This window comes from Peromyscus californicus, unplaced genomic scaffold (genome assembly GCF_007827085.1).
Source record: "Peromyscus californicus insignis strain IS unplaced genomic scaffold, ASM782708v3 Scaffold_7__1_contigs__length_154581171, whole genome shotgun sequence".
Classification (NCBI taxonomy): Eukaryota; Metazoa; Chordata; class Mammalia; order Rodentia; family Cricetidae; genus Peromyscus; species Peromyscus californicus.
The window spans coordinates 2,409,377-2,426,920 of NW_026294595.1; the positions used below are offsets into that span (position 1 = coordinate 2,409,377).

Consider the following 17,544-nt stretch of genomic DNA (forward strand, 5'->3'; position numbering starts at 1 on the left):
TTAGAGTTACTCCAAGATATTTTATGTTTTTTGTAGCAATTGTAAAGGGTGTTGTTTCTCTGATTTCTTTCTCAGCCTGTTTATTATTTGTATATAGAAGGGCTACTAACTTTTTTTGAGTTAATCTTGTATCCTGCCACATTACTGAAGGTGTTTATTAGCTATAGGAGTTCCCTGGTAGAATTTTGGAATCACTTATGTATACTAACATATCATCTGCAAATAGCAAAAGTTTGACTAAGCCTTTCCAATTTGTATCCCCTTGATCTCCTTTTGTTTTCTCATTGCTCTAGCTAGAACTTTGAGTATCATATTGAATAGATAAGTAAAGAGCAGACAGCCTTGTCTTGTTCCTGATTTTAGTGGAATTGCTTTGAGTTTCTCTCCATTTAGTTTGATATTGGCTGTCAGCTTGCTGTAAATTGCCTTTATTATGTTTAGGTACGTTTCTTGTATCTATGATCTCTCCAAGACCTTTATCATGAAGGCTGTTGGATTTTGTTAAAAGTTTTTTCAGCATCTAGTGAGATGATCATGTGCTTTTTTTCTTTCAGTTTGTTTATATGGTGGATTACATTGACAGATTTTTGTATGTTGAACCATTCCTGCTTCTCTGGGATGAGGCCTACTTGATCATGGTAGATGATTTTTTTTAATGTGTTCTTGGTAGATGATTTTTTTAATGTGTTCTTGGTATCGGTTTGTGAATATCCTATTTCTTTTTATTGGGGAGTTGAGTCTATTGATATTAAGAGATATTGATAACAAGTGATTGTTAATTCCTGTTATTTGATGATGTTGTTGGTGGTGGTAATGTATGTTTGTGTGTGTGTTTTCTTTGTTTGGGTTTTGCTGGTGTGAAATTATCTATTTCCTGCATTTTCATGGGTGCAGCTACTTCTTTGGGCTGGAGTTTTCCTTTTAGTTTCCTTTGTAGAGCTGGGTTTGTGGATTGGTATTGTTTAAATTTGGTTTTGTCATGAAATATCTTGTTTTCTCTGTCTACAGTGAATGAAAGTTTTGCTGGGTATAATAGTTTGGGCTGGTATCAATGGTCTTTTAGTTTCTATATAACATCTGTCCAGGCCCTTCTGACTTTTAGATTCTCCATTGAGAAGTCAGGTGTAATTCTGATATGTCTTTCTTTATATGTTACTTGACCTTTTTCCTTTGCAGCTTTTAGTATTCTTCCTTTATTGCTTTTTTTTTGAGACAGGGTTTCTCTGTGTAGCTTTGGATCCTGTCCTGGAACTCATTCTGTAGACCAGACTGGCCTCAAACTCACAGAAATCTACCCGCCTCTGCCTCCTGAATGCTGGGATTAAAAGCATGTGCCACCACTGCCCGTGTTTAGTGTTTTGATTATTATGTGGTGAGGGGACATTTTTGTTGGTACAGTCTATTTGGTATTGTGTAACCTTCATGTTTGGTGGTTTAATTATTATGTGCCAAGGGGACCTTTTTTTGGGGGGTGTCTATTTAGTGTTCTATAACCTTCTTGTATCTTCATAAGTATTTCCTTAAATTGGGAAAGTTTTCTTCTATGATTTTGTTGAATATATTTTCTGTGCCTTGAGCTGAGATTCTTCACCTTTTTCTATTCCTATTATTCTTAGGTTTACTCCTTTTGTGGTGACCCAGATTTCCTTGATGTTTTGTGTTAGAAATCTTTTGAATTTAACATTTTCTTTGACTGATGAATCTATCTCCTTTATCATTCTTCAGTGCCTGAGATTCTCTCTTCTATCTCTTGTGTTCTGTTATTGATGCTTGCATGTGTAGTTTCTGTTCACTTACCCAGGTTTTCCATTTCCAGAATTCCTTGGTTTGTGTTTTCTTTATTACTTCTATTTCCATTTTCAGGTCTTGAACCATTTCCTTTACCTGTTTGGTTATTTTTTCTTGTCTTTCTTGGCATTCTTTAAGAGATTTATTAGTTTTTTTCCAATTTTTTGCTTGTCTTTTCCTTGATGTCTTTAAGGAAATTCTTCATTTCCTCTTTAAGGGCCTCTATCATCTTCATAAAGTTAATTTTAAGGTCATTTATTTGTGCTTCAGCTGTGTTGGAATATTCAGGTCTTTCTGTCATGGGGTTGCTGGGTTCTACTGGTGCCACATTGCCCTTTCTGTTATTGAATGTGTTCTTACACTGGCATTTATGCATCTGGATTTGGATGATTATAGGTCAAGGTATTGATTCTTCCATTTGTCTTTGCTAGAAGAGTGGTCTGTTCACATATTTTCTATTTCCTCTCTTGTTTACTGACCTAGGTGGCCAAGGGGTCTGGTGACTGGCAAGTTTTCAGGTCTAGTTGGATGTCTCTGCTGAGGTTTGTAGGGTATTGGGTGCCTAGATATCACCTGGCCTCCTGTAAAGGCAAAGTCTGGGACTAGGGAGTGTGCTGTTCTTCAGACTGGTATGGCCTGTACCTGGGCCTATGGAGTCTCCTGGAGTTTCAGGAAAGGGCTGGCCATAGCAAGGATGATGAGGTTGTTCATGGAGATCTCATCCATTTCTCTGTCATTGGGCAATCTCTGTGTCTTTCTTGGGGTCCTGTTTTCTAGGTAGCCTCCCTGGAGTTGTAAGTAGCAGTCTAGTCATCTTTGTTTTACATCTAGTATCCTCCTATGAGTGAGTATATACAATGTTTGTCTTTCTGAGTCTGGGTTACCTCACTCAGAATGATTTTTTTCTAGTTCCATCCATTTGCCTGCAAACCTCATGATGTCATTGTTTTTCTCTGCTAGGTAGTATTCCATTGTATATATGTACCACATTTTATTTATCCATTCTTCAATTGAAGGGCATCTAGGTTGTTTCCAGGTTCTGGCTATTACAAACAATGTTGATATTAACATAGCTGAGCAAGTGCCCTTGTGGTATGATTGAACATTCCTTGGGTATATGCCCAAGAGTAGTATAGCTGGATCTTAGGGGAGATTGATTCCAATTTTCTAAGAAAGCACCATATTGATTTCCAAAGTGGTTGTACAAGTTTGCATTCCCACCAGCAGTGGAGGAATGTTCCCCTAGCTCCACATCCTCTACAGCATAAAGTGTCTTCAGTGTTTTTGATTTTAGCCATTCTGACAGGGGTAAGGTGGTATCTCAGAGTCATTTTGATTTGCATTTCCCTGATGATTAGGGATGTTGAGCAATTCCTTAAATGTCTTTCAGCCATTTGAGTTTCCTCTGTTGAGAATTCTCTGTTTGGTTCTATAGCCCATTTCTTAATTGGACTGTTGGGCATTTTGATGTCTAATTTCTTGAGTTCTTTATATATTCTGAATATCAGTCCTCTGTCAGATGTGGGGTTGGTGAAGACCTTTTCCCATTCTGTAGGCTGTCGCTTTGTCTTGTTGATCGTATCCTTTGCTCTACAAAAGCTTCTCAGTTTCAAGAGATCCCATTGATTGATTGTTTCTCTCAGTGTCTGTGCTACTGGTGTTCTATTTAGGAAGTGATCTCCTATGCCAATGCATTCAAGACTACTTCCTACTTTCTCTTCTAGCAGATTCAGAGTAGCTGGTCTTTGTTGAGGTCTTTGATCCACTTGGACTTAAGTTTTGTGCATGGTGACAGATATGGATCTATTTTCAGCCTTCTACACATTGACATCCAGTTATGCCAGCACAATTTGTTGAAGATGCTTTCTTTTTTCCATTGTACATTTTTGGCTTTTTGTCAAAAATTATATGTTCATAGGTGTGCGGATTAATGTCAGGGTCTTCAATTTGATTCCATTGGTCCACATGTCGGTTTTTATGCCAATACCAAGCTGTTTTTATTACTGTAGCTCTATAGTAGAGCTTGAAGTCAGGGATTGTGATGCCTCCAGAGGTTGTTTTATTGTACAGGATTCTTTTGGCTATCCTGGGTTTTTTGTTTTTCCATATAAAGTTGAGTATTATCCTTTCCAGGTTTGTGAAGAATTGGGTTGGTATTTTGATGGGGATTGCATTGAATCTGTAGATTGCTTTTGGTATGATTGCCATTTTTACTATGTTAATCCTGCCTATCCATGAGCATGGGAGATCTTTCCATTTTCTGACATCTTCTTCAATTTCTTTTTTCAGGGACTTAAAGATCTTATCATACAGGTCCTTCACTTGCTTGGTTAGTGTTACCCCAAGGTATTTTATATCATTTGTGGCTATTGTAAAGGGTGATGTATCTCTGATTTTCTTCTCAGCCTGTTTGTCAATTGTATATAGGAGGGCTATTGATTTTTTTGAGTTGATCTTGTATCCTGCTATGTTGCTGAAGGTGTTTATAAGCTATATCAGTTCCTTGGTTGAATCTTTGGGGTCACTCAAGTATACTATCATGTCATCTGCAAATAGGGAAAGCTTGACTTCTTCCTTTCCAATTTGTATCCCCTTAATCTCTTTATGTTGTCTTATTGCTCTGGCTAGAACTTCAAGTACTATATTGAATAAGTGTGGGGAGAGTGAGATATCATCTTATACCTGTCAGAATGGCTAAGTTCAAAAGCACTGCAGACAGCTTATGTTGGAGAGGATGTGTAGCAAGGAGAACACTCCTCCACTGTTGGTGGGAGTGGAAACTGGTACAGCCACTTTGGAAATCAGTATGGTGGTTTCTCAGAAAACTGGGAATCAATCTGCCTCAAGACGCAGCTATACCACTCTTGGGCATATACCTAAGAAATGCTCAATCATACCACAAAGACACATGCTCAACTATGTTCATAGCAGCACTAATCATAATATCCAGAACCTGGAAACAACTTAAATGCCCCTCAACTGAAGAATGGATTAAGAAAATGTGGTATATATACACAATGGAGTACTACTCAGCGGAGAAAAACAATTACATGAAATTTGCAGGCAAATGAATGGAACTAGAAAATATCATCATGAGTGAGGTAATCCAGACTCAGAAGGACAAACATGGTATGTACTCACTCACAAGTGGATACTAGATATAAAGCAAAGGGTAATTGGGCAACAACAACCCACGACTCCAGAGAAGCTACCTAACAGGGAAGACCCAAAGAGGGACAAATGGACCACCCTGGGAAGGGGAAATAGATGAGATTTCCATCAGTAAACTGGGGATGAGGGGTGAGCAATGGAGGGTAGGGGATAGGGGACGAGAGCATAAGAGGATGGGATGGTTGAGCTGGAACAGAGAGGGATGGGGAATGCAATGAAAGAGATACCAGGATAGAGAGAGACATCATAGGGATAGAGAAAAACCCGGTGCTCGAGAAGTTGCCAGGAATCCCCAAGGATGACCCCAGCCTGGGCTAAAAAGCAATAGTGGAGAGGGTACCTGAACTGAACTGGCTTGCCCCAGAGATCAGACCGGTGAATACCCTAACTGTCATCACAGAGCTTTTCTCCAATGACTGATGGAAGCAGATGTAGAGATCCACAGCCAATCACTAGACAGAGCTCCAGGAGTCCAGTCAAAGAGAGAGAAGAGGGATTCTATGAGCAAGTGCATGAGATCATGATGGAGAAACATGCAGGGATGACCAAACCAAACTAGAGGGAACTCATGAAAGTTGGATCAATGGCTGTGGAGCCTACATGGGACTGTACTAGGCCCTTTACATGGTGAGTTGTATAGCTTGATCTGCTTGGGAGGCCCCTTGGCAGTAGGTTCAGAATCCACCCCGGTGCATGACTGGGCTTTGTGGAGCCCACTACCTATGATGGGACACATTGTGCAGTCTTGAGGCAGGGGGAAGGGTTTGGATTTGCCTCTACTGAATGTGCCTCCACATGGGAGGCCTTGTCTTCTTGTGGGAGGCAGTGGGGGATGAGTTGGGAGGGGAGACTGTGGGGGTGGGGAGGCAGGAACAGGGAAGAAGGGGATCTTTGATTGGTGTGTAAAATGAATGAAAAAAATTTCTTAATAATAAAATAATGAAATAACAACAACAAAAAAGTCAGTAAACAGTTCCTGGGGCTGCTGTATCAGATTATGAAAGTATGCAGTCAGATACTGAGGAGGGCAGGATTTAAATGCAAGTTAGAGACCTGCTGAAAATAGGCATGCAGGACAACTTGGGGTTGAGTCACAGGATCAACATATTGGCCTCTGTCAGTAAGCATGTCTAGAGAAATAGCAATATTATATTGAATATTTAGGCTTGCCTATTCTTCAGCTTGATCATTATAGGCTGCCTGCCAATTAAGAAAAACAGCTGGTTCAAGTACTGCTTTCATTAAATGGTACCAATCATTAATAGGTTATTAAATGCATTGCCTATTGTTGCAGCACTTGTTCAAAATATGGGGAGTCAGAGCCTGACTTGTTGGCAGCCTTATGGATCAGGGAAAGATTGGCTAGAGGGGTAGGAACCCATGGCTGAGCAGCTGCATTGGTCCCAACATTAACTGGAAATGCAAAAGGACTATTTGGATGATAACTGGAAAATTTAAGCTGAGGAGTGTCCTGCTTGGTGGTCTCAGTTATCCCTGACGGGCAATGGGGACAAGAGGGTGGGGAGGTAAGGGAGAATGTGGAAGATTTTTGTTTCTCACAATGGTGATTAAAAGACTAGATGACTTCCTCTGTAGAGCCTAATTTTATACCAGCTATGATTACCAAAAGTATTGGGACAAAGGCTATGTGGGGTGTTTTCCCTTCCTGCACTTCTTGTTTTCTAGTTAAAAAGAGGAGTCACAGTCAAACTGACAGGATTCCAGATGTTTTCAGCCCAGGGGGTGATAACAGAAGCCTCATTCCAAGCCTTTTCCAGATTCCCTGGTCTGAAGCAAAGCTTTAAGAGCTCTGAGGTGGGGGTCTCTGGAAGCATAAGGAAAGTTTTCCATAGCAAGAGAAACAGCAAGCCAGGACAAACAAACAAAAGGAGTGGGTAATCCACTGAGCAAATGTTCCCAACACCTTGCTGAGGTGTCGGGGGATTTACAGCCTCTGGAAAAACAAAAGCCTGGCGGGTCAATAGCTAACAGCATGTGCCATCTATCTATCTATCTATCTATCTATCTATCTATCTATCTATCTATCTATCTATCTGTCTCTATATATCTATATCTATATATCTATATATCAGATATATATCTATATATATATATATAGAGAGAGAGACCCCAATACTCACCGCTTGGGGAGGAAACAGAAAATTGAGAAGAGGGGTTTACTCACCAAAAAATAGCCATAGGGTGCTTCTTAACAAGCCGTGTCAATTGTGGAATCAGACCAGCAAGCTGGCCAGCAATAAGAGAAAAAAGATGGCTGCTGTGGGATGTTCTGTATGGCAAATGTGTTGCTCTGATTGGTCAATAAATAAAACACTGATTGGCCAGTGGCTAGGCAGGAAGTATAGGCGGGACTAACAGAGAGGAGAAAAGAAAAAACAGGAAGACAGAAGGAGTCACTGCCAGTCACTGCCAGGACAAGCAGCATGGGAAGATTCCGGAAAGCCACGAGCCACGTGGCAGGGTATATATTTGTGAAAATGGATTAATTTAAACTATAAAAACAGTTAGCAAGAAGCCTGCCACGGCCATACAGTTTGTAAGCAATATAAGTCTCTGTGTTTACTTGGTTGGGTCTGACGGCTGTGGGACTGGCGGGTGACAAAGATTTGTCCTGACTGTGGGCCAGGCAGGAAAACTCTAGCTACAGATGACACAAAAGAGGAAGTTCAAAAGGACCCAGAGTGCAAGGGCCAGGTAGAGGTCTGTCCACCTTGGGCGCCAGAATGTTACTGGCTCTGCAGCTGGGGTCCTACTGTCTCTGATCCTGGGGTCAGGGGGTGAGCAGATGTAGGATCCATGGCACAGATTCTGGGAGTTGCAAGCAAGCTTGTTTATTAAACAAACGGCTGAGGTTTATGTATGTGGCTTTTTGGTGGGCTATTGCTTCTAGCTGCTGTGGCATTTCTTGGTTGGCTCTAGGCTACATGTCATCATCTTTTGGTTTGGAGCTTATGGGTCAGGTTTCCTCTGGCCAGAGTGCTCTCTGCACATGTCACAGCTCTTTGTTTCCTTAAGGCATGGACCAATGTGTAAGGCCTTACCCGCCCCAGTTAGTAACAAACTTAAGCTGTGGCTGAGCTTTTATAATTAATAATAAGTCTCTGTGTCATTACTGGGGAGCTGGATGTCCTGACAAAAAGGTCCAACTCCAAATTCATGACCTCTTTTTCTTTAATTGTTACACACACACACGTACATATATACATCCATATATATATACATATATATGTATGTGCATACATATGCACATAATATACATACACACAAAATAAATATATTTGTGTGTGTGTGTGTGTGTGTGTGTGTGTGTGTGTGTACATACAAAAATGCAATGTTGAGCTGAGTCTGTTCAATGGTGCTTGAAAATATCTGTTTTTAGGGCTGACCATTTGGTGATGGATAATCAATCTGAATCTTTAAAAATATAGTCTTTATTTTGAAAACATTGATTTAAATGTACTTATTTCCTCTGGAATTTGATCATACTTACTAACTAGTAGTTTGATTTTTCTAGCGAGTGACTGAATGATGGGAAACACTGCTTTGTACTCAGTTTGCAGCTACTTTGATGACTTAACATCATCAAGTTATGTCATTATTACTATATTTAAAAATGAGACCAAGAACCTCTCCACTTGTTGCTTCTTCAAAACTAGTTTAAATCAGATTATTTGCAGATAATATGTCTAAAATAAATATCAAAATGGCTAGATTTAACCCAGCAAAGGCTTGGAATTTGGAGAGAGCAGAAAGTGACAGCCTATGGAGATGTGATATTGTTAGAGTTGTCCTGTCGCTCTCTCACTAATCTTCAGGCCTCGCACCCAGGTAAGCTGAGTTATATTATTTGGATCAATAAAAACTGTAATTATAGGAAGAATATGTTATGCAAGACAGCTTCTTGAGGTGATGAATAAGGAATCAGCTTCCTCTTGGGTTCCTCCTTGCCAAACAAGCTTACAGGACTGTGATGGTGTCCCCCGAAGGGTAGACTTTCCCTGCAAGCCCACTTGTTTGTAGTTTTATAGGTTTTCCTGAGTGGTGCGGTAGAATCTGGCATAAGGAAGGAAAACATGTAGGCTTGTGAGTTACAGCCCCATCAGATATAGGAAGACACAACGGCTCAACCCATTCTAATTAGTGTTTCTTCTGAGCACAGCTGGGGCCTCCTGGGGTTCAGAGAGTCCCAGAGTGGGTGCATACATGTACGCCTAGTTTATTGTGGTGAGCTACCCTACAGGAAGGCTTTCATGAAAAAATGATAAGAAGAGGTCTTTAATGAACGAGAGGGAAGGCGATGCTGCCTACACCCTTTACTTGGTGTACCCTCTAAAATAATATGAGATTAACATTATATCCTGTCCCAAAGTGAATTGAAAAGGGTCAGAAATCAGAAAAGTCATGGCTTTAGCACCTAGAAGACCAAAGAGAGTTGAAATGTGAGATAAAATATTACAGTCAATGGAAGGAATAAGGTGGGAAAATTGCTAATTATAGTAAAATACATTCTTGAGTGAAAATGAATGCTGAGATGGAGCAAAGAGCTGTGGAATAAGCATGCAGGAGGGTATGGAGAAACATGCTGAGGATCTAAGATCCTGAAACATGTGAGAGAACATCTAATTTATTTTGTAAGATTGTTGGAAGATCTATTTTTGATATGGTTAAAAAAATCAGAATCGTATTTATACACCATAGAATCAGCCTTTGTGATTCTTCAGTTTGAGGGGTGAGTGGACTGAAAACAGAATTTAGATCAGTAAGCCCCTAAGGAGAGTCTATTCCTAACATGTAGACATTGATAAAGTAATAAACAGGAGTGTTTGCTGATGCTTTGATAGAACAGGAAAGTGAAGAATAATCAGGGTTTGGCTGGACACTCCACCTGTCACTCCTCTGTGTCCGAAGATGTCCCTGAAGCAGCAGCCAGGAGCTGAGAGACTATATATGGCCATATGCTGGTTTCCAGGCATGCTTTCACCGCTCCAAGATTTCAGTTTACTTTACAGATTTGAAGGGTTCCAGCACTGCCTGTGTGAGTATATTCTTAACTCTTCTAAAGAACATCTTCTTCTCTTTTCTTTGCCCAGCATCTTTGATAGCTATAAGTTGCTTGAACAGGGTCTACAGAACTCACGGTCTGATGAGAGCTTAATTGAGACTGGAGAACTGAAAAGAAACATAGATGGATTCTTGAAACCCACCAACAAGAACACAACTGCTGTTTGCTACTCATTTCAGTATGATTGATTGGAAAACATGATTTTGCTTTACTTGAAAGAAAATGAGTTGCAATATTTTACTGTTATCTTTATAAGGGATAATAACAGATTTCTTCACTACTTCTTGGATACTACTGTATTTCACTTTTTCTCCTACAGGGACTTACTCCATCTTCCTTTATTCTTGCCCACCTCTTTTTCATATTCATTTCTATTTGTGTACTGACATCTGAATTTGGCTGGACTTTTAAGAAATAATAATATTCTAAGAACATAAGATAATTTAAGCTGTTTCCACTGACAAGTGTATACGGGAAAGGAATGAAGGCAAAGGAATAAACATTGGAAAACGTAAGTGTTCTGTATCTTTACAGTTCTTTCCTGCTTTGTAGATATGATCCATTAACTAAAGATTGTCTGGAAACGTGTGAATGAGAAAATGTAGGAAAATCAAAGTCCGGCTGAGTGAATAGGGATGTGCTTCAGGAAAATGTGACAAGTGCTGAAGAAAGCGGCAGCCCCACTAAGCAAAGTCCTCTTGGTAAAATATGCTGCAAGCACCTGGCTGCTTTCTGAGGCTTTAAAGCACAATCAATTTTTAAAGTATTAAAGACAAATGGTCCTGACTGATAGACCTGATCATATAATCTTTTGTGACTGGCTTCCTGTGGTAGAGACAGTCACCTTAAGGAATCAGCTGTAGCTGAGGTGGCTTTGGTGTTGTGTTTATCTTTTGTTTCAGTTCTTCTTTCTCTCTAGAGATCTCAGCAAATCGATAACAAAGGAGAAACTGTAGTAAGTGAGAAGAAAGGGGCATCATTAGCAAGCGTGACATTTCAGTGGAGTTTTGAGAGACAAAGAAAGTAACAAGATCACACTTAGAATACCAGAAAGGACTGCAGTGGAGGAGAACAAGCCAAGTGTCTACTTGGAAGGGATGGCATGCCAGAGGCAGCCAATTCGGGAGGAGGGTGAGGGAGAGAAAGGGGAAAAGGCTTTGATAGAATATAAGGGTGTGGACCAAAGTGAGTCCAACATGACAACTGAACAAGCCATTCTGCATGCATCTTCCTCTCTATCTAGAAGCTGAGACCATGGTAGTCCATCCTTTGAACCCAGTGAAAACTTGAAGTGTATTCTCTAGGAAGGGAAAGCTATAGCTATTAACTTAGTTGTCATGGCTCAGAAGGAGGCCCTCACTTTTATTTGTGATAAGTAGCATAAAAAGCTTTCCATATTTTCAGAGGGTAAATTTTCATATTCTTAGGAAATAGTAGTGTGGATTCATACTGCAAATACACAATCAGGAGCAATTGACACTAGTTATCTAGAACAAACAACATGGAGGCACATGCATGTGCACACACACATACACTATAAAGAACAAAGAACTCACCAAAAAGAAAACTTCATTCATGGTATAAGAGATAATATAAAAACATGGATTCTCAGAGGCCTGCACCCTCACACAAAGAGAAGAGCATAATAATGAAATAGTACCATAAAGCTATCTTAGGACAGTAACATATAATTACAAGAATAAAATAAATATGAATTGTGAATTATTGTGATTACAATTTAGTTCATGGACTAGAAAGAAAGTGAGTTGGAAAATTTAAGGAAATAGAGGTTAATCCAAAAAGTTTAATGACCAGTTAGAATATTTTTAGGAAAAATGCTAGGGAGATAAATGTGTAACATGGTACCTAGCTTTCATGTGAATTCTGAGAAAGAAATTAGGCCCATTGCTTGTAAACAATGACTTCCCACTGAGCTGTCTCCTTATTCCTGAGTTCAAGGAACTGTGAGAAATTTTCCCAGAAATAAAAAACAATCTTCATATATATATATATATATATATATATATATATATATATATATATATATATATAAAAACCCAAGGTGGGAACAGTGGTGCATACCTTTAATCCTAGCACCCAGGAGGTAGAAGCAGGCAGATCTTTATGAGCTCAAGGCCAGCCTGGTGTACATAGTGAGTTCCGGGACAGCCAGCTACATGGTGAGACGCTGTATTGAAGAAGAAGAAGAAGAAGAAGAAGAAGAAGAAGAAGAAGAAGAAGAAGAAGAAGAAGAAGAAGAAGAAGAAGAAAACAAAAAATTCTTTTATTCATTCATCACAGATTAATGATGTGGCATCTTTATAAAATTTAGGCATGGCAGGAATAAAAAAATCTAAAAAAAAATCACAAGAAAGAAACACAGAAAAGAAAAGGAGTCACATAGGTTTATCATTTAAGCTGAGAAAGAAAAATGTTTTCATCCACCAGGTATACCTACATAAATGAAAACATTCTTGACAAGCAAAGGCTGAGAACACCAGCAGCATCTAGTTATATTATTTATTAATTTATTGAATACATGCAGAAAAGTTGATGAAAACCAGCAACCAAAAACTAAAACATCCTTCCATCTTGGAGAAAGAAAGGAAAATGGGTGAGGCCCTGTGAAGAGGATGGAGTTTCATCTCCTGCAGTAAAAGGCCAATGACATCATGATACCATGCAAACACATGTGTATTAGCACATTATTCAGAGGCACACAGGTATGGACCACCCAAAAGCTGAAACTAAACATGAAAGTAGCAAACTTAGGGCAATGATTGTCCTTTTATTACATTTGGTACTAAAGTTATATCCTACTATTACTTTTGGATGTATTTGCATGCCTGTAGGTTTGTGTGAGTGTGTGTATATGTGTGTGTCCACAGCACATGCATAGAATGTGGAGGTCAGAGGTCAGTCTCTGTTACCACTCTTCAGGAGCTATTGATCTTGGTTTTATGACAGTGTCTCTCATTGGTGTGGGACTGGGTGGCCAATGAGCCCCAGGATCCATTTGTTTCTGTGTGCTCAGTGCTGGGATTTAAGGCAAGTGCCACCATGCCTGGCTTTCTTATGTCACTTCTGGGAATTGAATTCAGACCCTGAATGTTGTGTGGCCAGCACTGTACAGACTGAGTTATCTCTCCAGCTCTAAAATTAATTTTATCACATTCATACAGAAATATGATATTTAATCAAAATATCTTTATTTCTATACTGGCATTAAAAGTCTTTGCTGTGCACTCTTGATATATTTACAGAGAAAATCTGCCATGAAGAGATGTGAAGTTCCCATCTGCAAGATAATATTTTAAGATAATATTTTCATAAAAAATTAACCATTAACAAAGTAGAGGATTGTATCAATCACTTCTACCCTCATCCTGGGTAAGTTTAGTTGACTCAACATTACAAAAGAACAAAACTACGTTTCTTGATGCTTAAAAATAGGAATAGATCCTCATTCAAGTGAGTTCCCCACTTAAGGTGAAGACACTCTGAGATCTGTTGACCTCGGCATCTTTCTTTTCTTTTTCCAGCTCCGATCTTACATCTTTGCAAGTGATGTAGAGCATGATTTATGGCCACTAAAAACAGGACAGAAGTGACTGAATTTGTGTTGTTGGGCTTGTCCAGCAGGCCAGAGATGCAGCCAGTTATTTTTGGAGTTGTCCTTGTCATGTACCTGATGGCAGTTATGGGCAATACCCTACTAGTACTTGTTGCTTGCTCAGACCCCAAGCTTCAGACGCCCATGTATTTCCTTCTCAGCCAGCTTTCCTTGATTGACATATCTCTAACAACCATCACGGTTCCTCAGATGCTCGTGCACACACTGTCTGTGCATAGAAGCATTTCCTATAACTGCTGCATGGTACAGCTGTTCTTCTTTATGGCAGTGGGCAGCATGGAAGGCCACTTGCTGGCTGCCATGGCATATGACCGCTATGTTGCCATCTGTGACCCTTTAAGATACTCTGCCATTGTCAGCCATAGCCTCTGTCTGAGAATAACATTGACCTCATGGGTGGTGGTCAGCCTTAACAGTCTCCTGTACAGTGTGCTGGTCACTCGTTTAAGCTTCTGTGGCAACCAGGTCACTCACTTCTTCTGTGACATCACTCCTCTGCTGAAGCTCTCCTGCACTCGACCATTGGTCAATGAAATGTTAATCTTCACTGAGGGTGTAGCTGTGGTGGTCAGCCCCTTCTTCTTCATTTTAGGGTCCTATGTCCGCATAGGTTTTGCTATAGCCCACATGCACTCAATTGCTGCCCTGAGTAAAGCTCTGTCTACCTGTGGCTCCCACATTTTGGTTGTGCTGCTCTTGTATGGTTCTGTGATTCACATGTACCTCAAGCCATCCTCTAGCTATGACTTAGCCCAGGATCGCCAGGTTGCCATCTTTTACACAGTAGTCACTCCTATGCTAAATCCAGTCATCTATAGCCTCAGGAACCAAGAAGTTAAAGGAGCTCTACAGAGGGTTTTTAGGAAATTTTGCATTTCAGGAAACTTCCAGCCTAGCTCTCAGGCAAACAAAGAATGCCAGCACACCTCCTGAGAAGCAAAGGTTAGTCTGAAAACACTGTAGATAGGTGAGGTATTCTCTTAATAGTGTCTATGAATCATATTCTTGTGGAATAATCTTGGCTATCAACATCCTCCTGGTTAAATTAGGAAAGAAATGAATTTATGAAATAATGGGTCTTGGTCCCTTTGACTGACTGAGAATCCTATGGCAGTGTAACTCAGAAGGTTCTTTCTAATCACTGAACCTTCGAACATATAACAATCAACCCAGAGAATGCCTCATCAATATGATAGCAAATCAATAGGGCTTGCAGAACTTGACCTTCTTTTATAATCATGTGTCTTACTTATACTGTCTTCCAATGTGAAGTCAAAGTGAGTTACAACACTGTTGTGCAGAAAATTAAAGTTAAAATAAATCAGAGAGAGGAGAGAGGAGAGAGGTGAGAACCCTTTTTAACCATTGTATATTTATAGTCTCTCAATTCCACAACATTTTAACTAACAATAAGTTCAATGTTTATAGTTTAAATTATCCTATTTTTATCTTCAACTCTCCTTTGGCTGTGTTAATTTTGTGCTCTGTATTAGATAGACATGAGGTGATGCTTCATAGACAATTGACTACATAATTTTTGAGGTGGATGTAGAAATAGAAATATCAGAGGCAATGTATAGATGACACTTAAAACTGTGGGGATGAATAAAAATTTATCAAAAAGTGAGTATAGAAAATAGTAGAAATATGAACTATGTTCTAAGATGGATAGGGAGAGAAAGATTTAAAGGTCTTGGAGAGGACAAAACAAAAATTAATTGAGAAGTGGCTGTTGAAGGAAAAACAGGCAAATTTGTTATGCTAGCACCTTATAAAATAACATTTGCAGAATGGAGCAGTTCTTCTCTCAAATATAGTTGAAAAAATATTGATGAGAATGGAAATTATTAGATTTCTCAAGATGTGGACTGCTGAAAAGCATCATTGAAAGTTAGGGGGAAAAATTCCATTTATAGACATTTCATGATAGTGTGTAAGAGGGGAAGTAAAGGTTGTGATTATTGACTGTAAGAATTTGTTTTTTATTTTTCTGGGATAGACCAAAAGTTCTGTGTAACATGGTGCTCATAGAGTTTTTTATAATTTTGATAAAGATTGTGGTAAAGTGTAGGAGAGTGAGTATGGGGAGAAACAAATAATACTAAAAATATTTTTAAAAGCCATATGGAAAGTATTGTTTCAAGAAGCTTTCTAATATGCTCAAGCAGCATTACCCTATAATGTGGACAATGCCTTTCCCAAACAGAATAGGCTATTAAGTAAAATCCCCGAGCTAGGTATGGGATACCTCTTTTCCAGTTGTTGGTCAGTTGGGTCCCCCAGACATTACAGGCTATTGTTATTGTTATTGTTATTGTTTACCCACCAGAACTTGATAGTAAGACCTTATTGCTGAAGACAATATATGCTTGAGTCATAGAAAATGGAAGCTGCACTTCTACTGACCAGCTCTCACGGTGCCAGAAGGTGCTGTGCATGCTACTGGGGGAGAAAAGCTAGCAACAGTTTTGCTGCACTGGTTTGTTCTATGTCAACTTGACACAAGCTAGAGTCATCAGAGATGAGGGAGCCTCAATTGAGAAAATACCCCCAGAAAATTGGGCTGTAGGCAAGCCTGGAGGGCATTTTCTTAATTAGTGACTGATGTGAGAAGGCCTAGCTCATTGAGAATGGTGCTACCCTTGGATCTATAAAAAAATGCAGGCTGAGAAAACCATGTGGACCAAGCCAGTAAACAGCACCCCTCCATGGGCTCTGCATCAGATCCTGCCTCCAGGTTCCTGCCTTGCTTGAGTTACTGTCCTGGCTTCCTCGTGATGAATAGTGATGATGAAGTATAAGCCTTTCCTCCCCAAGTTGCATTTGGTTATGGTGTTTCATCATAGCAATAGCAACTTTGATGAAGAGAATTACCCATCTGTTAACTGTGTGAGCTATAACAAGATCTGGCTTGGCAAGCTGTACCCACAGGTGCAGTGGTGACACTAATGTTATGGGAGTGACCAATCACTTTCTGTCCACAGCACAAGTCAGAACTCATTCCTGGAACTATTAATTGGGCTAATAATTTATGGCTGTGTAGGTCGTAGACTCTAAGGAATAATGTATTACCATTATTTTGCTAAATAGGCACATTATTAAATCATCCCTAAGTGCTTGTTCTTATGCCCAAAGATGGGTGCAGCTCTTAGCCCTCATCAGAGGAGCTTCTTTATGCAGTAGATGACAATTACTACAGAGACTCAGAACTGGTCAATATACAGAGAACACTGTGGACTGCTGAGCTCGATATCATATCCCTCCCCATCAGGGTTCAAACATTATCAAGGAAGAGGGGGCAGAAAGGCTTTTAGAGCCAGAAGTAGTAGATGACTACTGCTTCAAGGAGGAGTTGGAAGGGGTTTCGGAGATGGATTTGATCAAAACACATTTTTTAAATTAAATTTTCTATTCATTTTACATACCAACCACAGATCCCCCTCTCCTCCCTCCTCCTGCCCCCAGTCTTTCCCCCAAACCCACCTCCCATTCCCACCTCCTCCCACCTCCTCCAAGTCAAGGTCTCCCACAGGGAGTCAGCAGAGCCTGGTACATTCAGTTGAGGCAGGTCCAAGGCCCTCCTCCCTGCACCAAGGCTGCACAAGGTGTCCCACCATAGGCACTAGGCTCCAAAAAGCCCACTCATGCACCAGGGATGGATCCTGATCCCACTGCCTGGGGGTCCCCTAAACAGTTCAATCTAAACAACTGTCTCACCTATCCAGAGGGCCTAGTCCAGTCCCCTGGGGGCTCCACAGCTACTAGTCCACAGTTCATTAGTTTCTACTAGTTTGGCCTGGCCATCTCTGTATGTTTTTCCATCATGATCTAGATGTCTCTTGCTCATAAAAATCCCTCCTCTCTCTCA

At 40.0% G+C, this 17,544-nt stretch overlaps 1 protein-coding gene across 1 annotated transcript; it reads left to right on the forward strand.

The window, feature by feature from the left end:
• The first annotated feature begins 13,625 nt into the window (after positions 1–13,625).
• LOC128100387 (olfactory receptor 1361-like) lies at positions 13,626–14,609 on the forward strand. Its single transcript, XM_052722492.1, has one exon. It carries the CDS (start codon positions 13,626–13,628, stop codon positions 14,607–14,609), a length of 984 nt encoding a protein of 327 aa, XP_052578452.1.
• Positions 14,610–17,544: the final 2,935 nt, after the last annotated feature.

What these genes read in the sequence shown, in the direction of transcription:
- LOC128100387 (XM_052722492.1), top strand. Translation starts at nt 13,626, where the DNA reads ATGGCCACTAAAAACAGGACAGAAGTGACTGAATTTGTGTTGTTGGGC.